General features: G+C 46.9%; 2 protein-coding genes across 7 annotated transcripts in view; both read right to left on the bottom strand.

The window, feature by feature from the left end:
* The window catches only part of Atf1 (activating transcription factor 1), a 37,733-nt gene extending 24,572 nt beyond the window's left edge, over positions 1 to 13,161 (bottom strand). The window contains exons 1-2 of one of the 6 annotated variants that reach the window (XM_036208022.1): positions 12,992 to 13,161; positions 5,828 to 5,926 (exon numbers count right to left, since the gene is read on the bottom strand). In XM_036208022.1, coding sequence (XP_036063915.1) covers positions 5,828 to 5,920 — 93 coding nt within the window. In that variant the 5' untranslated portion in view covers positions 5,921 to 5,926; positions 12,992 to 13,161. The other 5 variants (XM_036208017.1, XM_036208019.1, XM_036208020.1 and 2 more) reach the window with 5 other exon arrangements.
* Positions 13,162 to 20,553: 7,392 nt separating this feature from the next.
* Positions 20,554 to 23,278, bottom strand: part of Dip2b (disco interacting protein 2 homolog B) — a 197,562-nt gene continuing 194,837 nt past the window's right edge. The window contains 1 exon segment of the mRNA XM_036207630.1: positions 20,554 to 21,967. Within this exon segment, the coding sequence (XP_036063523.1) occupies positions 21,715 to 21,967 (253 nt within the window). The 3' untranslated portion in view covers positions 20,554 to 21,714.

The raw sequence follows: 23,278 nt of genomic DNA, 5'->3' as shown, positions 1-23,278 counted from the left end.
AGGAAGGTGGATCTTTGAGTTCGAGGCCAGCCTGGGCTACAGAGTGAGTTCCAGGAAAAGCACAAAACTACAGAGAGAAACCCTGCCTTGGGGAAAAAAACCATTTTTTTAAATTTTACTTTTATTAGTGTTTTGCCTGTATGCAAGTTTGTGCTCAGAGCAGCTAAAAGAGGAATATTATAATATAAACCATTATGAACCAACCACACAGGAGCTGGAACTGAACCTGGAACCTCTGAAGAGCAGCCAGACCAAGCCACCCCCCAGTCCCCCACTCTTTTTTCTACTGAACACTGCTTTCCCTGACTCCGTAACCCTCTCCTTTCTTTCTTTCCCCTTCCCAGCCTTCCTCCTTCATGTCATTCAGTATTTTCTCTTTAACAATCTCAACTCCACAGTTTATTTTACATTAGGCTTTTCTTATTTCTTATATTTATTTATTTTCATGTGCTTTGGTATAGGTGTGCCAGGTCAGAGCTTAACTTTTAGGAGTTGGTTTCTTTCCTACCACGTGGGTTGTCAGGACCAAACTCAGGTCACCAGGTTTGGTGACAAGCACTTTTACCCAGTGAGCCATCTCTCTGATCCTTTTCCCTATTGTTTTTTGTTCTATGGTTTTTAGTGCTCTAGGTGGCTTCAGTTGGTTTTTGGTTTTTTGAGACAGGGTTTCTGTCACTCTGGCTGTCCTGGAACTTACTCTGTAGACCAAGCTAGCCTTGAACTCAGAGATACGCCTGCCTCTACCTCCTGAGTGCTGGGATTAAAGGTGTGTGCCACCACTGCCTGGTCTGTTTTCTGAGGATTGAGCCCTCCAAAGGATATTTATTAAAAAGATCAACGTGTGCAGGTAAACAGACTGATGGCTCAAAGGTTTAAAATACTAGCTGTTATTGGAGACGACCCAAGTGTGGTTGCCAGCACCCACTTTAGGCATCTTTAACCACCTGTGACTGCAGGTCCAGGGGATTCAACCTGACCTCTGAGGGCACCTATACTGACACACACACACACATATACATGTAAGTAAAAATCTTTAAAGATTCCAGGGCCAATGTGCATGCATATATGTATGCTTAAGTATTTTGAAAGATCTCAAATAAAACTGGAAGAGATATCCATAACCAGATGAGCAAATCACAACACAGGTAAGAAAAACATGAAAGCATGGAAATGTAACCCCTCAATTACCAAATTTAGTGACACTAAAATGTGAAAAGGACGGTTTCAAAGAGGATACAAAAAAAGCAGATGAATGAAGTAAAAAAAATCAATTCAGGAACCGGATTAATTAACAAGCTAGCAACATCAATGAGGGATATGACAAAGAAAAAGGCAGGGGCTGCAGAGAGGGCTCAGCATTCAAGAGTGGCACTGCTCTTGTTGTGGCCCTGAGTTTGACCCAAGCACCCATCTAAGAAACCTGGGTGTGCTGGCATGTACCTGTAATTCCACCAATGGGAAGGAAAGTGGAGTCAGGATCCCTGTCTAGACAGCCAGTATATACAAATAAGTGAATTCCAGATTTAACCAGAAACCCTGTCTCAAATAAGGTAGAGGGCAATTAAGATACCCCGCTCTTCACCTCTGGCCTACAGCCACATAAAATCCTTCCAGCAGCGGCAGCAGCAGAAGTCATAGGCGACCAATCAGGAGGAGGGAGGCAGCAGTGGCTGGGAAATCACCTTGCAGTCCGAGCACATAATGCTCTTGCAGAAGCCTCAGATCAGTTCCCAGCGCCCACACTGCAGCTCCCAATCTACCCACATTACCTTATCTTTTCCCAGTAAATCCAGATCATCAGGCTTGAATAGGAAAGTACTTTTACTGGCTGAGCCAACTGGCCAGCCTGATCCTATTCTTAAAGACCGTAACAACTTCACCAGAAAACTTAGATCTGACACATTTTCTGCAACAGGACGTAAAATTAACACAAAAATCAGTAACTGTTCTATACACTAGTAACTAACATGCAGAGAAAGAAACAACCCATTTCACAATAGCTTCAAATGATAAATAAATAAAAGGCCCAGAAAGAAACCTAACTAAGGAGTATAATGTAAACTTCAAAAGATGGAGAGAGCATTTCCTGCCATGAATCAGCAGAACCAACAAGGTGCAAATGCTATACTATAAGAGCAACCTGGAGGCCAGTGACATTCCTATCACAATGTTGATGACATTATTCACAGAAACAGAACATCTAACACTTACACAATATAAAAACAGGTACAGCCAGTATGGAGGTTTCTCAAAAAACTAAAACTAAAACTACCACATGACGCAGTCATTCTATTCCTGGCTGGATACTGGAAGGGCTCTCAGTCAACACACCACATGCACATTACTGCTGCACTCACTGTTCACAATAAATACAAGGTTGAACCAGACTCTATGCCCATCAGCAGAGAATGAGGAAAAGGTAGCACACGTATATACACACAATAAAATTTTATTCAGCCATAAAGAAAAGGAAGGCATGACCTTTACAGGAAAATGGGTGAAACTAGAAATCACACAAGCAAAAACATCAGACTCAGAAAAACATGTTCTCTCTCATATGCAGGGACAGACAGACACTAAAAATGAGACAGAGACAGAAAGAGTGGGGGCGGGGGTGTCTAGGATGGAGACCACAGAGGGCAGGAGGAGATCTTAAGTTACAGAGAGGGATAAGAAAGCTAGAGAGGAGACTAGGTGGGGGAGGAAGGGAACCAGCCAGAGCTGGGGGCATGGCCTGGGGACAGCGGCGGAGGGGAACACATGAGAATAAAGTATAATGGCACATGTGGAAGAAAAGGACACAATGAGACCCACTATTTTACGTCAACCTGAAATTTTAACTTAAAAACAACAACAACAACAAAAACAAAAAAAAACAAAAAAACAAAAAAAAAAACAACTGAGCTAGACATGGTAGTACTTGCCTTTAATCCAGCACTTGGAGGCAGACTGAGGCTAGCTGTCTGTATGCCAGATCTCAGAACAGCAAGAGCTACACAGTGAGATCCTGACCAAAACCACACACACAAAAAGAAAGCATCTCTGAATTCCTCCTTAAAAACAAAAAACTCCAGGCCAGGCGGTGGTGGCGCACGCCTGTAATCCCAGCACTCAGGAGGCAGAGGCAGGCGGATCTCTGTGAGTTCGAGGCCAGCCTGGTCTACAGAGTGAGTTCCAGGAAAGGTGCAAAGCTACACAGAGAAACCCTGTCTCGAAAAAAACCAAAACCAAAACCAAAACCAAAAAACTCCAACTTTGAGTTAAGGCCAGCCTGGTCTACAGAGTGAGTTCCAGGACAGCCAGGGCTACACAGAGAGACCCTGTCTTGGAGAACAAAGGAAACAACTCCCCAGGGCTAGAGAGATGGCGCACAGTACAAATGCTCATTGCTCTTGCAGAAGGTTAGGTTCAGTTTCTAGCACCTTCATGGTGGCTCACAGTCACCTCTAACTACTGTTCCCGGGGATCCAATGTCTTCTGGCCTCCTCGGGCACATGCACACACAGTATACATGAATTCAAAGGTATGCACACATACACAGAAACTTATCTTTAAAAATAAACTTGAGGGAGCCGTTTATTTGTTCTAGAATTTGTCTATTCATTTTTCTTCTCCTCCTATGCCCTCTTGGTTCAAATGTACTTCCTGGGAGTACATCCAATGAAATAGTTCTTGTCAAGGCTTTCAGTGAAGCTGCTGATACACACATACTAATCCTGTCTGTGTAAAGTTATATACATATATATAAAAGTTATCACACATGAACCACTACTCCTAGGGAAATGTGGAATCTTCTCAGAACATCCACTGAGCAATATATATTATAACCTGGTTTTAAGATTCAAGACACAAGATACTAGTTGGTGGTGGTGGCGGTGGTGGTGGTGCACACCTTTAATCCCAGCACTTGGGAGGCAGAAGCAGGCGGATCTCTGAGTTCGAGGAAGGACGCAAAGCTACACAGAGAAACCCTGTCTCGAAACAACAACAACAAAAAATGCACTGACCAGAAGGCAGAAAGGACGTTTACTCTGAAGTGAAACCAAAAGTCACATCCCGTGACCTCACTGACACCCAGACTACTGAAACAGATGCTGCCCCATAGTCCCTGGTTGCTCCAGTCTGCTTCTCTCCTTTTCCTTCTGGTTTCCATTTGGGTGCTTTCTACTAGTCTGTCTTCAAGTTCACTGGTTCTTGCCCTAAGACCACTTAATTTATGCTATTTTTCTTTCTTTCTCCTCCCCACCCAGATTTATTTATTTATTATGTACACAGAAGAGGGCACCAGATCTCATACAGATGGTTGTGAGCCACCATGTGGCTGCCCGGAATTGAACTCAGGACCTCTGGAAGAGCAGTCGGTGCTCTTAACCTCTGAGCCGTCTCTCCAGCCCACTATTTTTATTTCTAGCAGTCGTATGTAACATCCAACTCCCTCTTCTGCAACTCCTCTACTGTTTATACATGCTGCCTACCCCAATCATATGTGTTATGGCATGTGCATTCCAACCATCCACAAAGATAAGAGAATAAATAACTTTAAAATGTAGCTGATGGCTAGGAGTAACATACACCTGTGATCCAAGCAGGTGCTCCTAAGGCAGAGGGGTACAAAGATCAGGGGTTCAAGGCCACCCTTCACTATCCAGTGATCTGAGACTAGCCTAAGCTATGTGAGACCTTGTCTTAAAATGTAGCTGACTTGCCTGGTACCCCTTTAATCCCAGCACTCAGGAGGCAGAAGCAGGAGGATCTCTGTGAGTTCAAGGCCAGCCTGGTCTACAGAGTGAGATCCAGGACCACCAAAACTACACAGAGAAACTCTGTCTCAAAAAACCAAAAGGAAAAAAAAAGGTAGTTGATTTCTCTTTCCCTCCAAGTATGACAGCCTACCTTTGACTCCTGTGGGTCTCAAAAGCCAGTTGCCTGTAGAATATGGAACGTACTCTTTCTTGTTGGAATTTCTAATGGTCTTATAATAAAAACTCAGGGTCAGATATCAGGGTGAAAGCTAAAAGATCAGAGAAGCAGAGCAAGCCACAGCCACCACCTATTACCTCACCAACTCCACGAATCCTCAGACTGAAATGCTCCGAGTCCTCACCCGAAAGGGTCTCAGCTGAACTGTTTTAGTGCCTGTTCCCTCAGGCCTTATAAACCTTTCTCCGCCCTGCCATCACTTCCTGGGATTAAAGGTGTGTGCCACCCACCACTGCCACCATCTTTTTAGCTTTCTATGCCTCAGGCAGAAGTCAGAAATTGCCCCATGATTTTAATTCATATTAAAATTTATATTTACAACTCCTAAGTTAACATTTCTAGTCTGAACATGTTAGTCAATTAAGTTAAATTCTCTAATGAATATGCTTATCATGTAAAAAAAAAAAAAAACCCATTTCAATACATCCATAATGAACTTGGTAAAATGATCCAAGCTGGACATATGTCTATTATTCTAGGACCATAATGTTAGTACTCTGGTAGTAGGCTAGAAGATGATGATCAAGAATTCCAGGCTCTGCTAGGCAGAATGGTTCACACCTTTAATTCTAACACAGGGAGAAGGCAGGCAGATCTCTGTGAGTTCAAGGCCAGCCTGGTCTATATAGTAAGTTTCAGGTCAGCCTGCATCTTTTCCCAAAAAAATGGGGGAATAAAAGGTCTTCTTTTCCAAAGGTATTTCAGTCCCTTCCTCCCTCCCCCTCCCTGCTTAAGGGCATCATTTCAAAGTCTCTGTGCTGGATTTTCTGAACACTGGTAGTAAGACAACAGGTTAATTTGTGAACACTACTGAACAGCTCAGTACTCTGGCTAGTTCTTGACTTACCTGATGGGCTATCTGAGAAATGTGAGTTCCCTGAACTGTTGAACCAGGCTGAGGTGCAGTCTCTGAAGTGTTACTCTTGTGGGAATCTTCCATAATCAACTGAAAGGAAAAGAGCCGGTTAAAATGCTACAGAATTAGCAACGACTGCAGCCGTATGAAGCTTGGTCAGTTAGCTGCCCTACCAAAGAGAACCAGCAGCTACAACAGTTCAGAGTATTCTTTGATGTTTTAAAATTCAGAAACACCAGACTGTTTAGAGATACTTGAGTCTTCCTATCAACAGAAGATCTTTCTCCAATCTAGGGTAGAGTCTCTAATTGTATGCATAGCTTCATAAAGATAATTTACTAACAGGCTAATAAAACTAACGGGCAGGGCATGTTGGTGCTTGACTTTTTTGTTTTGTTTTTGAGGCAGTGTTTCTCTGTGTATCTTTGGCTGTCCTGGAACTTGCTCTGGCTGGCCTCAAACTCAGAGATTCTCACCTGCCTCTGCCTCCCGAGTTCTGGGATTAAAGGTGTGCCCAACCACCAGGTGATGGTGCTCACCTTTACTCCCAGAACTCAGGAAGTAGTTCTCTGGAGCCAGCCAGGGCTACACAATGAGACTGTCTCACTCTCCGTGTCCCTGTCTCTCTCGTTCTAAAGATTGGTAAAGGATTCAGATAGGATTCAGGTCTTTATGGTTACATGCAGAACTACAGTGAATTTTTCTAGTACGCATGAGGTCTTGGCACTAGCCTGTGGTTTTAAGTAGGTCTACTTAAGAGTTCCAGGCTAACCAGGCTACACAGTCAAGACCCCATCTTGCTGGGTGGTGGTAGTGCACGCCTTTAGTCCCGGAACTCGGAGGGGTGGGGGAGGCAGATGGATCTCTGTGAGTCTGAGGCCAGCCTGGTCTACAAAGTGAGTTCCTGGATAGGCTCCAAAGCTACACAGAGAAACCTTGTCTGTAAAAACCAAAAAGGCCCTATCTCAAAAATAGAGGAAAGAGAGTTGGGGATTTAGCTCAGAGTTAGAGCACTTGCCTAGCAAGCGCAAGGCTCTGGGTTCGGTCCTCGGCTCTGGCATAAAAAAAAGAGAGAGAGGAGAGATGGGGAAGGGGAAAAAGAAGGTGGAAAGAACAACAAAAAATCCATTTCTGATTTGAGAAAAGATGAATATATATGTATACATATATAATATAGAGAGGCTGAAACTTCAGATGAATGTCAGTGATGCTAAAAAGCAGGTACCTAGTTGTCCCTGCTTTTCAAACAGCTGTTTCAATTTTTTTTTTTTTTATTTAAATATATGAGCATGGGAGTTTTGCTTACATGTGTGTCTGTATACCATGTGTTTGCCTGGTGTCCCGGGACGGCAGAAGAAGGTATTAGATTCCCTGGGACTGGAGTTACAGATGGTTGTGAGCTCCATGTGGGTGCTGGGAATTAAACCAGTTGCTGGAAAGAGCAGTCAGTGTCCTTAAGCACCAACCCATCTCTCCAGTCTTAAATACTTTAGTCATGGGGATGAAGAGATGGCTCAGAGGTTAAAAGCACTGGCTGCTTTTCCAGAGGTCTTGAGTTCAATTCCCACCATGTGTTCATGGTGGCTCACAACCATCTATAATGAGATCTGGCACCCTCTTCTGGCATGCAGGTATACATGCAGGCAGAACACTGTATACATAGTATGTCTTTAAAAACAATTTAGTTATATAAAAAAACAGAGGAAATTTTCTCATCTTAATCATCTTTATTTATCTTACATATCTTGGGAGTTTTGAGACGGGGTCTATCTAGCCCTACCTGTCGTCCTGGAACTCATTATGTAGACCAGGCTGTCCTTGAACTCAGTGATCTGCCTTTCTCTACCTCCCTAGTGCTGAGATTAAAGGAATTTGTCACCATGCCCAGCTTATCATTTTGTTTTGTTTTCTTCCCTGAGACAGGGCTTGGCTGTCCTGGAACTCACTCTGTAGACCAGACTGTCTTTGAACTCACAGAGATCTGCCTGCCTTTGCCTCCAAGTGATGGGATTAAAGGCCCGTGCCACTACACCTGGCTTTACCTTACCATTTTTAAACAGACAGTTGTGTTGACTACATTCACACACAGTTGTATCTGTTAAGTAACTGTCCTTTTCCTCCTCTCCTCCATAAGCCCCAGCAACTGCTGCTCTTCTTAGTGACTACTACTCTGGACACTTCCACGGACAATCAGTGTCTTTCTAGCTGCTTTACTTCACTTGGCACAAGGAGCCAAGTCCATCCACCCCTAGCTCATGTCAGGATTGTCACAGTTTCAATCTGGGTAACACCCCCTGGAATGTGTATCCCAACATTGTTTACCCCTCCATCTACTGATCAACACTTGAGTTCCTTCAGCCTCCTGACTGCTCAGAATAGTTCAGTTATAAACATGAATTAACAACCACCTCTTCAAGACCTGCTTTAGCCATGCATGGCCTCAAAGGTGGATTCTAGAGTTTGAAGCTAGCCTGGTCTACATAGTAAGTTCCAGGACAGCCAAGGCTACACAGAAACCCTGTCTTGAAAGAACAAAACAAAAAGCACTTTTCATTCTTGTTATGTGTTCCACAAGCGAATACTAGATCACTTGGTTGTTCTGTTGACACCCTGGGTACTGTAGCAACACTGATTTTTTTCTTTTCTTTTCTTCTTCACAACAGGGTTTCTCTGCATAGCTCTGGCTTCTTGGAACTAGCTCTGTAGACCAGGCTGGCCTCAAACTCAGAAACCCTCCTGCCTCTGCCTCCCAAATGCTGGGATTACAGGCGTGCACCACCACTTCCCAGCTTGGCAACACAAATCATAACCATTCCTACCAGAACATTAGGACTTAAGCTACAGCAATAACAAGGTGGAATCTTGGTTTGGTTTTCATTTCTCACTGATTAATGGTGTTGAACATCTCTCTATATTCATGCTAGCCAGCTTTTTTTTATTTTTTATTTGTTGGTCTCTAACCTGGCCCTAGTGTGCTGAGTGCTGGAATTAGAGAAATGTACCACCATGCCTGTCTCAGAAAACAAATTCACGCTTACTCTCCAGGTGTAAATTATTGTTAGTCATTCAAAACCCACCTCCTCCTATACAAATGATTTAATTTTTTTTTCTCCTCTTAAGTATGACATTAGCCCCGCCCTCCTACAACACCAAAAATAGGAAGCAAAAGGTTAAGGAATCTTAATCACAGGCTGGAGAGCTGGCTCAGCGGTTAAGAACACTGGCAGCTCTTCCAGAGGTCCTGAGTTCAGTTCACAACCCCCACATGAAAACTCCAGTCCCAAGGCAGCTGAGGCTCTCTTCTGGTCTCCACAGGCACACATGCAGGCAGAACATCCATGTACATAAACATTTTAAAATAAAACTTTTTTTTTTTTTTTTTTTAAAGAGAAAAGGCGAGGTATGGTGGTGTACCTTTAGTCAAGGCAGAGGCAATCAGATCTCTTTTAGTTCGAGGCCACCCAGTGAGTTCCAGGCCAGCACAGTAAGACCCTGTCTCAACAAACAATAAAAGGCAATACACTGATAAATTAAAAATAAAATTTTAAAATAAGTTTATAGTTTTACTTCATTGTGATCCATAAACAGTACCTGTTCTGTTTTAATGACATTATCAACTGCAAATACACTAAAAAAAAAAAAAATTTATTTTTATTTTCTGTACATTGGTGTTTTTGCCTGCATGTATGTCTATGGGAGGGTGTCAGATCCCCTGGAACAGATGGTTGTGAGCTGCCATGTGGGTGTTGGGAACTGAACCGAGTCCTCTGGAAGAGCTGCCAGTGCTCTGAACTGCTGAGCTATCTCTCCATGCCCCGCAACAGTCTTTGTTCACCTTTTCTTGGCTGTTCCTAAAAATTAAGTCTGGTTGGCTCTGTTGTGGAGGTGGTGGCTGTTTTGTTTTATCTTTGTTTTTGAGGCATATCCTAAAGCCCAGGCTGGCTACAAAGCAAGCCTTCCACCTCCACCTCCCAAGTGCTCTACCAACCACACTTGGCTCAAATTCTGCTTTTTAAAATAACATTTTAAAAACACAGTAAATGTTATATATACATTCTGTATAAAAATAAATTAAGCTCCAAGCAGCAGCTGTCATAATAGCAAGTAGAGCACACTCACAAAGGATCTATGAAAAGCAGCTTCAAATGCATCATCAATAAGAACCAACACATCAGGAACACGCACATACCATGCTTCTGGGAACTGAGAGGTCACAGCAGGCTATGAATTGCTGGCACGGAAAAGGCAAGGTACTTTCCCCTATGATAGGCTCTTCTGTAGCCCAGGTTGGCCTCAAACTTGCTATCTAGGAGAGGATGACCTTTCTGGAGCTTCTGATCATCCTGACTCCACCTCCCCAGCAGCTTTATACGAAATTGCCATCACACCCAGGGCCTTGAAGGAGTAGGGATCTATCTAGGCAACACCCCTAGCCCAAGGCAAGGTGGGTTAACAAATTCTGCAGACTTTTAGGAAGATTCCAAGATAGATTCCAAGATAAGAACTTTGGTTTTTTGTGATGCTGCTGGAGGCCACAGCTAGGGTCGTCATCCAAGCACTGTACAACTGAGCTCCTCCCAACTGCTAAGAGCTTGTCACAAGCCACCTCGTGAATGCCCTATTTTACTCAGTACTATTCGAAAGACCTCAAGCTAGGGCTGTTTTAACCAAAAGCCTTGTTTTTTTATTTCACATGCCTCTGTTCCAACAACACTTTCCCGTTACCATCCCTATCTATCTTAATAGGGTTCCCTTGAATGGTATCTCTCTAGACTATTTAACAATGAGCTGTGTTTACCAGCCTACTAACGTGTGCTCAGTGGCCAGCAGAGACTGACTGTCATGAGTGAACAGTAAGTTTGGGGTCAGGGAGCCCCCCTTACCCATCATTTCCACAACTGTTAGTCACACTGAATCTTACAGATCCTCAGATGTGGCTGGCTTGCTTCACCTCACCTTCAGGCTTGCATACATGCTATTTCCTATGCTACAAACACTATCTCCCCTTCCTCCTCCTGAGGCTTGCTTCTATAATTTCCTCTCCAGGCAAACCTACATGATGACCTCCCCTAGACTAGTCTAGAGGCTGACTGTACACGCCAGTAGTTTTTTCCTTTTTGGCCTTTCAAGACAGAGTTTCTGTGTAGCTTCGGTTGTCCTAGAACTCCCTCTCTAGATCAAGCTGGCCTACTTGCAACACCTACCACAGTAATGTAACTGCTGTTTTTCTGTCTCTCCACCAGAACATAGCCCCAGGAAGTGGAGCACAGCCCTTCCCTACACAGTGCCTGTGTCTTCACATTTAACGCTGTAACAAGACCACCTGTTATCTAATTAGAACTGAGGAAATAACGGCTGGAGAACTATCCTCAGAGAACCACTCCACCTCAGCTACAGAGACAGGGCAACAGAAGCACAGGAAAAGTGGAGGTATCATCCTGTGTGAGAACTGGAAGTTCACTGACACCATGCCAGGGTTTTTTGTTGTTTTCTGACTTGACTACCATCTACTGGTGATATGTACTATCACAGTCCTGTAGAACTGCAGACACTAGGCAGGAGCTGTCACTTTCAACTTTGGGATATCCAGTTGTTTCCAAGAGCGGAGTATGAAGCATGCTAGGCAAACACTCTCCCACTTACTTAGCTACATTATAATGGAGATAAAACGATAAGTGTACATTGTAAAGCAGGGGACGGGACAACTGACACTAAATAAAATATCTAGTGGCAACAAAAATGTTGAGATAAACCCATTTTGTGAACATAAATACCATACAAACTCTTATCACAGGTGAGGCCAGTGTTACCAAGATTCCTACCACATCTATGCTGGAATGGCCTGAGATGTCAAGAGGCCCTTGAAGACTTGTGTGGCTGAGTTCTAGGCCAAACTGAACTGTATGAACCACATACAGTTTAAGACCAGATGGGAATAAAGTATGAGTGAGCCTTTCTCAAACAAGCAAACACCCTCAAAAGCTAACACTAGGCTGGAGAGATGGCTGCGCGGTTAAGAGCCCCTCCTGCTTTTCGTAGGACACAAGGCCAGTTCCTGGCACCCGCAACATCCTCTAACTGCAGTTCCAGATCTGACTCCCATGGCCTCTTCAGGCACCTGCACGCAGATGGTGAACATAACCTTCCCGAGGCACACGTACATAAATAAAAACAATAATGTCTCACTATTGGGACTTGCTGGCCGGGAACTCGCTGTGTAAATCACAGGCCGAGATCGACCCGCTTCTGCCTCCCGGGGGAGTAGCTGAGATTAAAGGTGTGTGCTACCATACCCCGCAATAAATAGATCTCTTTGTTCGTTTTTATGTATTTTTTTCCCTCCCTCCAGACAGGGTTTTCCTTTGAGTAGCCTTGGCTGCCCTGGAACTCGCTCTGGCCTTGAACTCAGAAATCCACCTGCCTCTGCCACCCAAGTGCTGGGCTCAAATGCCTGCTCCTCCACCGCATGGCGAACAGATCAAACCACCAACACCAAGTTCCAGGACAGCCAAGGCTACACAGAGACATCCTGCCTCGAAAAACCAAAAATACACACACACACACACACACACACACACACACACACAAAGCCACTAACACAAGCCGTGTTCGAAGCCAGCCTCGACCATAAAGGCCAGGTTGGGAGGCCCTGGCTCAGGCAAAACGAAGAAGGCCATCCTATCGGCGACCACGTCCAGAAGCCCCGCAGCCCGAGAGCCTACGTAACAAACCCCGCCGGAAAAAGAGGGCAGCGCGGCCGGTGGGAGACACCCGGAAGAAGAGCAGCGCAGCGCACCGCCGCGCCGCGCCGCACGGCGGGGTTGCCTTGGTTCCCCCGTGCCCGGTGCCTGCAGCCTGGTGGCGGACCGCCCCCGGCTCTTCCCTCTCCGCCGCCGCGCGCCTTGCCTGGCCTCCCGCCCGCAGGCCCCGAGCCGCGGCGCGGGCCGAGGGAGCGCGCCCGCAGGACCGGAGCCCAACGCCCGTGCGCTCGGGGAGGCGCGCGGCCGGAAGCGCGCGGCCGGCCCCACCCCTCCCCCGTGCGCGCCCCTCCCCCGCCGCCGCGCCGCGCGCGACTCCCCCCACCCCCACCCCGTCCCGGCCGGCGCGTGGCCGCCACGGCGTCGCCCTCCCCGTGGTCCCGCCGCCCCCACTTACCCGCGGCGGGGAGCCGCCTGGCCGCTGCCCGGGGCGGGAACTTCCACTCCCCCGTGCCAGGCGGCGCCGACGTCGCTGCTCACTTCCCAGCCGCAGGCCGCGCGGGGCCGGGTGGCGCTCCTCCCTGGGGCCGGCGGGCGGGCGGGCGGGGGCGGGCAGAAGCGGCGTGACTCGAGCGCCAACCGTCCCGGGCTACCGTTTCCCCGCCGCGAGGGGCGTCTCTGGCGGCATGACCCGCCGCCGCCGCCGCAGGCCGGGGGCTGGGGAGGGGCGGGGCCTGCGGCGGCCGGCGTGCTGCGTCACGGCGTGCTCACGTGGCACGCCGCCATCTTGGCGAGCCCCGGGTTCCCCAGCCCGCGGCGGGCCTGCTGCTCCCCGGCGTGGAGCTCGGCCGCTTGTGGTCCCTGACCTTGACCGACACCGCTCGGTGCGCTGCGAGACGAAAGGATGCTGGGGGGCTGTTTTGTTTGTGTGTTAGTTTCGGTGTCCCGCCTCGGGGTCGCCTCCGAGGAGCCCCGGGGGTCACCTACGGCCCCGGGAGGGGCAGGCAGAGCCGTCGGAAGGGAGGATGAGGGCCTGGTTGGGTTCCCTAACGAAGAGTTTAACGTTGTCCTCATTGGAAAGACGCCGGCCGGCCGGCCCGGCTGTGGTGCGCTGCTCTCCAGAGGCTCTGGGTTCAGTTCCCAGCACTCACGCCCGGTGCCTTTCTCCAGCTCCAGGGAACCTGCACTCATGCACATAGCACCCCCACCCGCCCACAATTAGAAACAATAAAATAGATTTGAGAAATTAGTCTGACCTAAGTGAGTGGACTTACAGAAGGAATTTCCAAAATCTCCCACCTATAAACAATGTGATCCGGTAAAAGTCCCACACTAGGAACCCGCTGTAAACACCCTTGGCCACAGCCTGACATTTCATACACTGCCCTCAACTGAGTGCTAGCAGTGACTAGGTCCCCACTGCCACCGCTAGCTGCCACTCGCAGCCTTTTATTAGACAGGGTTTCACTATGTTACCAGGACTAATTCGAACTTCAGCTTTCCAGGGGACAGGGGACAAAAGCCATGTGCTACCATGCCCAGCTGGAGTAGTTAGCTCCTTTCTGTTGAAGCTAGCTTACTTTGGTCGTTGGGATATAGGGAAAACAACTTCTGCTTGTGACTTTTTTATTTTCTGTGCATTGGTGTTTTGCCTGCATGTGTCTGTGTGAGGGTGTTGGATCCCCTGGAACTTACAGTGTGAGCTGCCATGTGAGTGCTGGGAACTGAACGCGGGTCCTCTGGAAGAGCAGTCTGTGCTCTTAACCACTGAGCCATCTCTCCAGCCCCATGACTCCTTTTTTTTTTTGGTTTTTCGAGACAGGATTTCTCTGTGTAGCTTTGGCGCCTTTCCTGGATCTCTCTCTGTAGCCCAGGCTGGCCTCGAACTCACAGAGATCCGCCTGCCTCTGCCTCCCGAGTGTGGTGGGTATTGTGTTCCCTGAAATATTGTGTGTTCCCCGAAATAAACATATCTGGGGTCAGAGAACAGACAGCCACTAGAACAAAGCCAAAAAGTATATAAGGCGTGAGGACCAGGAACTAAAGAAGAAAAAGTATGTAGTTAGTTAAGCTTTGGAGCAACACAGTTCAGCTGAGATTCATTCTGGATGAGGACTCAGAAGCTTCCAGCCTGAGGAAACAGGGTCACCTGAGGAACTAGCAAGGTGAGGTAGCTGTAGCTTGTTCTGCTTCTCTGATCTTCCAGCATTCACCCCAATAACTGGCCTCGGGTTTGAGTTTTATTAATAAGACTTTTAAGATTCCTGTTACACCCAAGTGCTGGGACTAAAGGCATGCGCCACCACCGTCGGCAACTCCCTCTTCTCTATACAGCAAGCCGCCATCCTCTCTCACACTGTAATCTTAGTAGCTTCCTTTCTGGCTCCATTAATGCCACCTAATGGAGGACAATTATTGATTATTGTGTTTGTGAATTATATAAGTATCACATGCCCACAAAAGCTCCCAGGACAGAAGAGTCAAATGCTCACATCCAGAACGGGTGTTTACATGCGAACACACCATTGCCACCTGGCTACCAAGTGGCTAATATCTTCTGGAGGAACACAACCTCAGGAACTTATTGTTGGAGTCCTTCAATGTTTAGTTGAAGACTCAGGAACAGAACTGACTAACATCAGCCTATAGATGAGAATCCATGCTACTGGCCACTCCATGTGTTCATGTGACAATTCTGAGATGGTCGGTAGCCGGCTGGTCTGTTGCCTGCATGTATGTCTGTGTGAAGGTGCTGGATCCCATGGAGGTAGAGTTATAGTTGTGAGCTGCCATGTCAGTGCTGGGAACTGAACCTGGTCTTTTGCAAGAACAGCCAGTGCTCTTAACCGCTGAGTCTTCTCTCTAGTCCCTCATCATAGCAATTCTAATAACGCGGTTCCCATAACTTGTTGAGACGGCCCCATGTAGCCCAGGCTGGCTTTGAACTGGATATGTAGCTGAGGACAAACTTGAACTCTTGACCTCCTGCTTCTGCTTCTCTGGTACTGGATGACAAGTTTGCATCACCATGTCTGCTTTCCCTACTTGTTTTTCTTACCTGTGTCATCTTCCAAAACTCAAGTACAGGCCAGACATGGTAACTCACATCTCTAATCCCATAACTCCAAAGGTAGAGGCAGGATTATGATGGGTTTTGAGGCCAGCCTGAGCTGGAGACCCTGACTTAAAAAAGCAAAAAATCAACCACTGTTCCAATGCCATCTGTCCTCCAGCTAGTCCTCCGTCTTCCTTGTCTGTCTTGTTGGCTCTCAGCGGCTCCTAACTGTCCTTACATGTCATGACTGCTCTCTGAATCTCCCTGAATGCACAGACTTCTTCGTATTTTTCTTGACCATCAGCTCTTAACACAATGTCTGTACTTGGTGGGCAGCATTTGAGAACTGTTAAGCTGGGGAAGGGGTCCTCAATGCCCAAATAGCTTGGACCATACTGCAAAAGACAAGCTTCAATGTCTGCGAACAATCTGAAGGACTCCATCCGAGTTTCCTGAGACCAGGAAATGCTAGAGCAAACATCCAAAAGGCTGGAACTCGGCCTAGCTCAAGGCAGCAGACACTGCAATCCAGGTGTTAAAACCACACATGCTGCAGGCTCAGAAGGAAGAAATCCTGACAGCTGGGCCAAGTGGTCAAGGATGCTTGCAGCCAAGCCTGAGGGCCTGCATGGATCCCTAGGACACATAGTGCAAAGAAAACCAACTCCTGTAAAGTGATCCTTTGGCATCCACACAAGTACCATAGCAAGCTCCCCTTACCCCCAACAAAATAAATACAAATGTAGTAACATGGGGAGGGGGGGCAAGGAATTAAGAGATAGACGGCTTGTCAGTTAGGAACACTGTTGCTCTTGCAGAGGACTCAGATTTGGTTCCCAGTACCCACAGGGTGGCTTACAGTCATTTTTAACTCCATTTTCCATGGGATTCAGTGTCTGCCTTCTGGCCACCTCAGGCATGCACTCAGTGCACATACATCAGGAAAAACACTCACACAAAGATTAAAAAAATAGTAGAAAAAAATTTAAGAAAAAATACAAGCCAGGTGGTGGGGGCGCATGCCTTTAGTCCCAACTCGGGAGGCAGAGCCAGGCGGATCTCTGTGAGTTCGAGGCCAGTCTGGGCTACCAAGTGAGTTCCAGGAAAGGCACAAAGCTACACAGAGAAACCCTGTCTCAGAAAAAAAAAAAAAAAAAATACAAGGGCTGGAGAGATGGCTCAGAGGTTAAGAGCACTGGCTTCTCTTCCAGAGGACCTGAGTTCAGTTCCTAACACCCATAGGGTGGCTCATAAACATCTGTGAGATCTGTGGCCTCTTCTGGCATAAAGGTATACATGCAGGTAGAACACTGTATACATAATAAATGAATCTTAAAAAAAAAAAAAATTAAGCCAGGCAATGGTGGCACACACCTTTAATCCCAGCACTCGGGAGGCAGGGCCAGGCAGATTTCTGTGAGTTTGAGGCCAGCCTAGTCTACAGAGTGAGATCCAGGACAGGTACCAAAACTATACAAAGAACCTCTGTCTCGAAAAACCAAAAAAAGAAAAAGAAAAAGAAAAAGAAAATCCAAGCTGGGTGGTGGTGGTGCACATCTTTGAACCCAGCACTCAGGAGGCAGAGGCAGGTGGTTCTCTGTGAGACCACTCTGTGGTCTGCCTGGTCTACAGAGTGAGCTCCAGGACTGCCAGAAGGAAGGAGGGAGGGAGGGAGGGAGGGAGGGGAAGAAGGTAGGAAGGAAAAGAGAGAGGGAAAGAAAGAAAGAAACCCAATTATTATTATTATTTTATTGGTTTTTTGAGACAAGGTTTCTCTGTGTAGCTTTGTGCCTTTTCCTGGAACTCATTTGGTAGCCCAGGCTGGCCTTGAACTCACAGAGATCCCCTGGCTCTGCCTCCCGAGTGCTGGGACTAAAGGTGTGTGCCACTACTGCCCGGCTCCAATTATTTTTTAAAAGCAGTGAAATTTGGAAAAAGATTGCCAAGTTTAAAAAGAAGATGTCTGACTACTGCCTTCTTGGTTTGCAGAGTGACACTGCTGTCCCTCCCCTGCCTCCGTGAAGGGCCCACAGCTCTGGAGCACTCTCTCTGAGCCTCTGCGGTCACCTCCCCATCTTATGTCACAAGCTGTATTCTCATCCCTGGAAAGGAGACCTGGAGTTCAATCCCAACACCACACACACACACATACACACACCCCACCCAATGTGTGAAGGATTAAACACAATCAAGCATCAAAATTTATTAACACAAGACAAAGGAAACACATTCAATGAGTTAATAGAACACTGTCCAGCCAGATGTTAAATTTAAAAATGTATACCTAATCTAATTTCAAATAAATAAAAAAAAAAACCTTTATACATAATTACACAGTACGATAGTTTGAATTTGACAGGGGTAAATATCATCTTGACAGAAAGTAAACAAAACAGCATTTAGGACTAAAAACTTCATGTGTCTTTAAGTCTCTTCCTCGGGACAAATCTCCTGGCTCATCTACACATGCCTAGTCAGGACATGAGTGAAAGCAAAGGCCTGCCGAGGCCTCCCGCTCCAGACTCTGGGTTTTACATCAAAGCAGACAACACAGGGAACACTAAGGCAGTCAGTTATACTGGAGTTCCAGGGTAAGGTGCCTAGTCCCACTGTTTTAGTTTAAAATTCCCAGATATTCAAGGAAAGTGACTTATTTGGCCGAGATATTGAGCACCATGCCTGGGGCAGAGACCGAAGCAGAGCCTAAGGCCTCAGGCCCTTGGGATTCCAGGAGAGCATTAAGCAAGCATGGCTCAGGACTAAAGTGAGGAGACAGGCTACAGTCCCCAGCAGCCCAGCCAACCCAACTGCACACTGACAGGACCTGTTGGAGAACAGGGCCTGTGTGCACGGTGGGCATTCTGAGGGCTCAGTGCAGGGGATGGATGGCATGTGTGCAGCTACAAGAACTCCCTGATCCACCTCAGTCCCTCTCCTGAGGGCCAAAGGTTCACAGATTTCCAGATTAGAAGATTTCTCTCGCCAGGTGCGGCTGGCTGCACAAACCTGTAATTTCAGCACTGGAAGGCTGAGCAGGAGCATAAAGTTTGAGGCCAGCACAGGCTATACAGTAAGACCCTACTACACACACACAAACACACAAAATAAAAAAAGGTAAAAAATAAAAAAAAGAAGAGTTTTGTGTAACTAAGATAGTTTACTCAGCCCTGCCTCCCTGTTCAGTGGTCAGGTTTTCTGGTTTTTTGGTTTGTTAATGATGGACTTCATTTGAGGGCGGCTTCAGTTCGCTGTCAGTTCAACCAGGAAGTTTCCATTGAATGTGGAAAGGGCCAGAGTGATGCCATCAACAGAAACTCTTCTTCGGAAAAAAGTCTGAGATTAAGGTCTGCTTTAGGGGTCTATCACAAACCCTATCAAGGAGGGAGCATGGACTGATGAGGCTCCCCAGGGACAGCTCCCAGCTTTAAGGGGATGGACCCAAAGCAAAGCCGTGGGGGCAGGGGTGGGGGTGGGAGAAGTAGTCATTATCAGAAAGGGGTAAAAGAGAGGTCTGAGGCAAGGCCTGGAGGTGTCGCTACAAATTCAGCACTCTGGCAGAAGGAAGAGAGCGGAGGTTCCGGGCCAGCATGGGCCATGTGGGATGAGCTCAGTGGTAGGGTGTCCTACCCCAGTAATGTTTTAAAAAGAGGACCAGGAATGACAAGTAGACAATCGCCCTCAGCTCTGGGAGCTGGCCACAGTGAGATAGGTGAACTGGCTACAGCTCTGTCCTAAAGGGGTGACAGGACGGCACTTTCCCACATGACAGCCACCAGCCACATTTGGCCACTGACACCTGAAGTGGCCAGTTTGAACTAAAACATGTTTAATATACACATAGGTTTTCCAAAACTAAACAAAAAAAATTCAATAATTTTATATCAAAGTAATAGTATTTTTGGCAAATATATTAAAATACCATATGCTTTAAAAAGATGTGTTCAGCTGGGTATAGTGCACACATTTGATCCCAGCACTCAGGAGGCAGAGGCAGGAAGATCTGTGAGTTTATCACCAGCCTGGTCTACAGAGAGAGTAAGCAGCTAGGGTTACACAATGAAACCTCTTTTTAAAAAGTGGTTATTAGGAAAGTTTAAATTACAGATGTGGCTCACATTGCATTATTCAGACAATGTGTCCCTGGCTGGTGAAAACAAGTTAATAATTTGCATTCGTAAGAGTTACCATTTAAGATAGATTGGTCTACAGTTTTTTTTCTTAGAACTTGCAGATTGTTGACATAGAATGTTAGTTACCCAGGCACCTGCTCTGCTTGGTAAAGAATCACAAACTGTTTTAAGAGTTTACATACGTCTGTAATCTCAGCAATGGGGTGGTGGAGTTCCAGGCCAGCTTGGGCTACGTGGAAAGACCCTGTCTCAAAATACAAAGGAGACAAAATACAAAAAACAAAAAAATAAACAAAGCAAAACAGTTGTAAGACTTCCAAAATAAGCAGGCTGTTTCCTTTGCAGATGAAGTGATCCCCGGATGGACTGTCACTCTGCCCAGGAGGCAGCACCCCTTTCCTGTACACCCCAACCTCTCTTATTACATGCAAACCAACCCTGCCCAAAACACAAATGAAGTGGAGGCTCTGGAGGTCTTCCTTCCGTGGAACAGGAGCTGGGAGGGGAGGGTATGATGAGAAGGGTCATAGAGGCTGAGTTATGAGGCTGAAGGTGGCCCGGGAACGCTGCCCTGGTGAAGAGTCTGGTCTTTGCTTAATAAACCATATTTTTAGGGTAATTACAAGTCTTACAAATTGCTTAAAAACACATTTAGTTTACAGGATGTTACAGTGGGGTAAATAATATGTATTATCAAAATAGTCTAAATAAATATTTACACAATAGACCAGAACAGGTCAAAGAGAACCATTCTGATTTAACAGGTTAATTCTTTTTCGCTTGAAGTTTTCTTTAATTTTTAAAAATATTTCTGTAAGAAAAAAATAATAAAATTTAACTATATTCAAATACATGAAGTTTCAGACCAAAGAAAGAAAACTGAGCCAGAGGCCAAACTCAGTCCCATACTGAGTGTGGCCCAGTCACCAGTTATTTCAAAAGAGTTTCTTGCATACATCAGACTTCCCTGTTTCCCAGGAGCCTGGCTATTCTGGCAGCCCCGGCTGGTTAGTGTTAGGATGTACGCAAGTGGCCTACAGTTTAAGAGCTAGCTGACCCACTGCCTCCCAGCCTGGCGTTTGTCCTCGGACTTTGGAGGGCAGAGTCATTCCTCAGTTTTCAGGGGTGGGGGAGCTCTACATCTGCTGACACGGAGCATGGAAAAAGCGGAACTTGGCAATTCTCTGTAGTCACTCTAAATGCGGAAACAGTTTCAACACTGGTCCCAGTGGACTACCGCAGTTCCGTAGCGTGGGTTAGGAATGGGTGAATCTTAGCTACCTCTAAAATTCCGACATGAGATTTTTTTTTCATCTCAGAGGAATGAGTTGAAGAATCCTTAGAAGCTCAGCTAACTCTGGGAGTATGAGCTTTAAAAACACACACAGGCAGCTCTGGTGCACACACCCCCACAGGCAGACAGGAGGCGCTGTGCTGCTGGGCAAGCTGGGCTCACCACACCATGCCAGCTGCAGCTAGGCAAGCTGATTGCTCGGTTCCTTAGTTGAGTTATGCGCACTCTTATTTACACGATTAAACACTGGTCAGATGTTTATAACTGAGAATTAGACACATAAAGCGGCTCTAACACGGGTTATTTGATTTGCTTATAGGCTGACTCAAGCTTGGTAGTTTCATATTAAGAAACCCTGCAGAACACCTGACTATGGGAAAATGGCAAAATACAGTACAGACCGGGGAACTGTGGAACTCAGATACCCCTTCATATGAACTCATTAAACTCCCTTACAAAAGTCTAAAACATTAGGTAAAAATACAGGTATGTATACCAGATGGGGAAAATGCAACATGCATGGAACTGCTGCTTTAGTACGCGCTGTGGCAGAATTCCCCTTTCCTGGGTGTTCTGGGACTGCAGAATCGCACAGGATGAGATGAAGGCTACTTGGGAGCCATCTTCATGTCCGCTGCAAGCCTGCCCCTAGCCGCGGGTCTTGGGTCTCTCTGAGCCTTAGGATGGCCCCACAGGCCCGGCTACATGTTATAGGCCACATAGATAGGGTCTAACTGATCGGCCAGGAAGCTGTCTCGGAGGTGCATCCTCTGCTTCTCTCCTCTGGAGTTGATGGGGATGACCCCCGGGTCCACCACAACCACAACACCAACGATGAGGTAATGCTCTTCTAGAACCACATTGGTCACCAGAGGAACCAGGTCCAGGGCCTCCTGCTCAGAGCCACACAGCTCTACAACCACAACCAGCAAGTTGGTCCATGTGAACACGGCACTGAAATCCAATGACACTCAGTTAATATTCATCCTTTAAAAATACTTATTATTTTGATTTTATGATTATGGGTGTTCACCTGCACGCATATAAGCACACCACATGCATGCAGGGCCTGAGGAAGCCAGAGGTCAGAACAGAATGTTGGGTCCCCCGGAACTAGAGTTCCAGCTGGTTGTAAGCGACCATGTGGGTGCTGAGACCAGAACCTACATCCTCTGCAAGAGCAGCAAATGCTCCTAACTAATACACCCTCTCTCCTGCATCTTCATCTTTAAAAACGTTTCTTTCAAATTCATTGTGGGAGGACACATGTGCACAGGGTGTGGGTCAGAGGACATCTCAGGGGTCGGTTCTCTCCTTTCCCGTGTGGGTTCTGGGGACTCCACTCAGGTCACCAGGCTTGGCACCAAGTGCCTGGCCCTGGTCTTTTGTGCTACCTTCTGAGACGCACCCCCCTCCCCCCGCCCCAGAACAGTCTTTTTTGCTAGATGTCAGCCGGAGGCCAGCAGCCATGTCTGTGACCAGCTGACTAGCTGAACCTTCTAGCATTTTCTGAGCATCTGAGAGTTTGGGACTGCCTGAAGTGAGGACACACATGTCTGAGAGTGTGGGACTGTGTGAAGTGAGGACACACATGTCTGAGAGTTTGGGACTGTGTGAAGTGAGGACACACATGTCTGAGAGTTTGGGACTGCCTGAAGTGAGGACACACATGTCTGAGAGTTTGGGACTGCCTGAAGTGAGGACACACATGTCTGAGAGTGTGGGACTGTGTGAAGTGAGGACACACATGTCTGAGAGTGTGGGACTGTGTGAAGTGAGGACACACATGTCTGAGAGTGTGGGACTGTGTGAAGTGAGGACACACATGTCTGAGAGTGTGGGACTGCGTGAAGTGAGGACACACATGTCTGAGAGTGTGGGACTGTGTGAAGTGAGGACACACATGTCTGAGAGTGTGGGACTGCCTGAAGTGAGGACACACATGTCTGAGAGTGTGGGACTGGATGGAAGGGCAAAGCAGCTGTTCAGGGAAGAAGGACTCAATACAGGTGCTCACAGCTGTTGAGACAAGAGAGGCAGTGACTCCCAACTGTCCGCCTGTCCCTTGTTCTGAGTCTTTACAGAAGGGCAAAGACAGCCAGGTGTTCTCTCCACTTGCTCTTCAACTTAAGGGTCGTTTATCTGTCTGAGATGGTCTCTAGCTCAGGTGAGCCACTGTCTGCCTTTACTTAAGCTCCCCTGCCCCATAAGACAGGGTTTCTCTGTGTGGCCCTGGCTGTCCTGGAACTACCTGTGGAGACCAGG

The sequence above is a fragment of the Onychomys torridus genome, chromosome 16 (genome assembly GCF_903995425.1).
Source record: "Onychomys torridus chromosome 16, mOncTor1.1, whole genome shotgun sequence".
Taxonomy (NCBI): Eukaryota; Metazoa; Chordata; class Mammalia; order Rodentia; family Cricetidae; genus Onychomys; species Onychomys torridus.
This window is presented reverse-complemented; position numbering and strand designations above follow the sequence as displayed.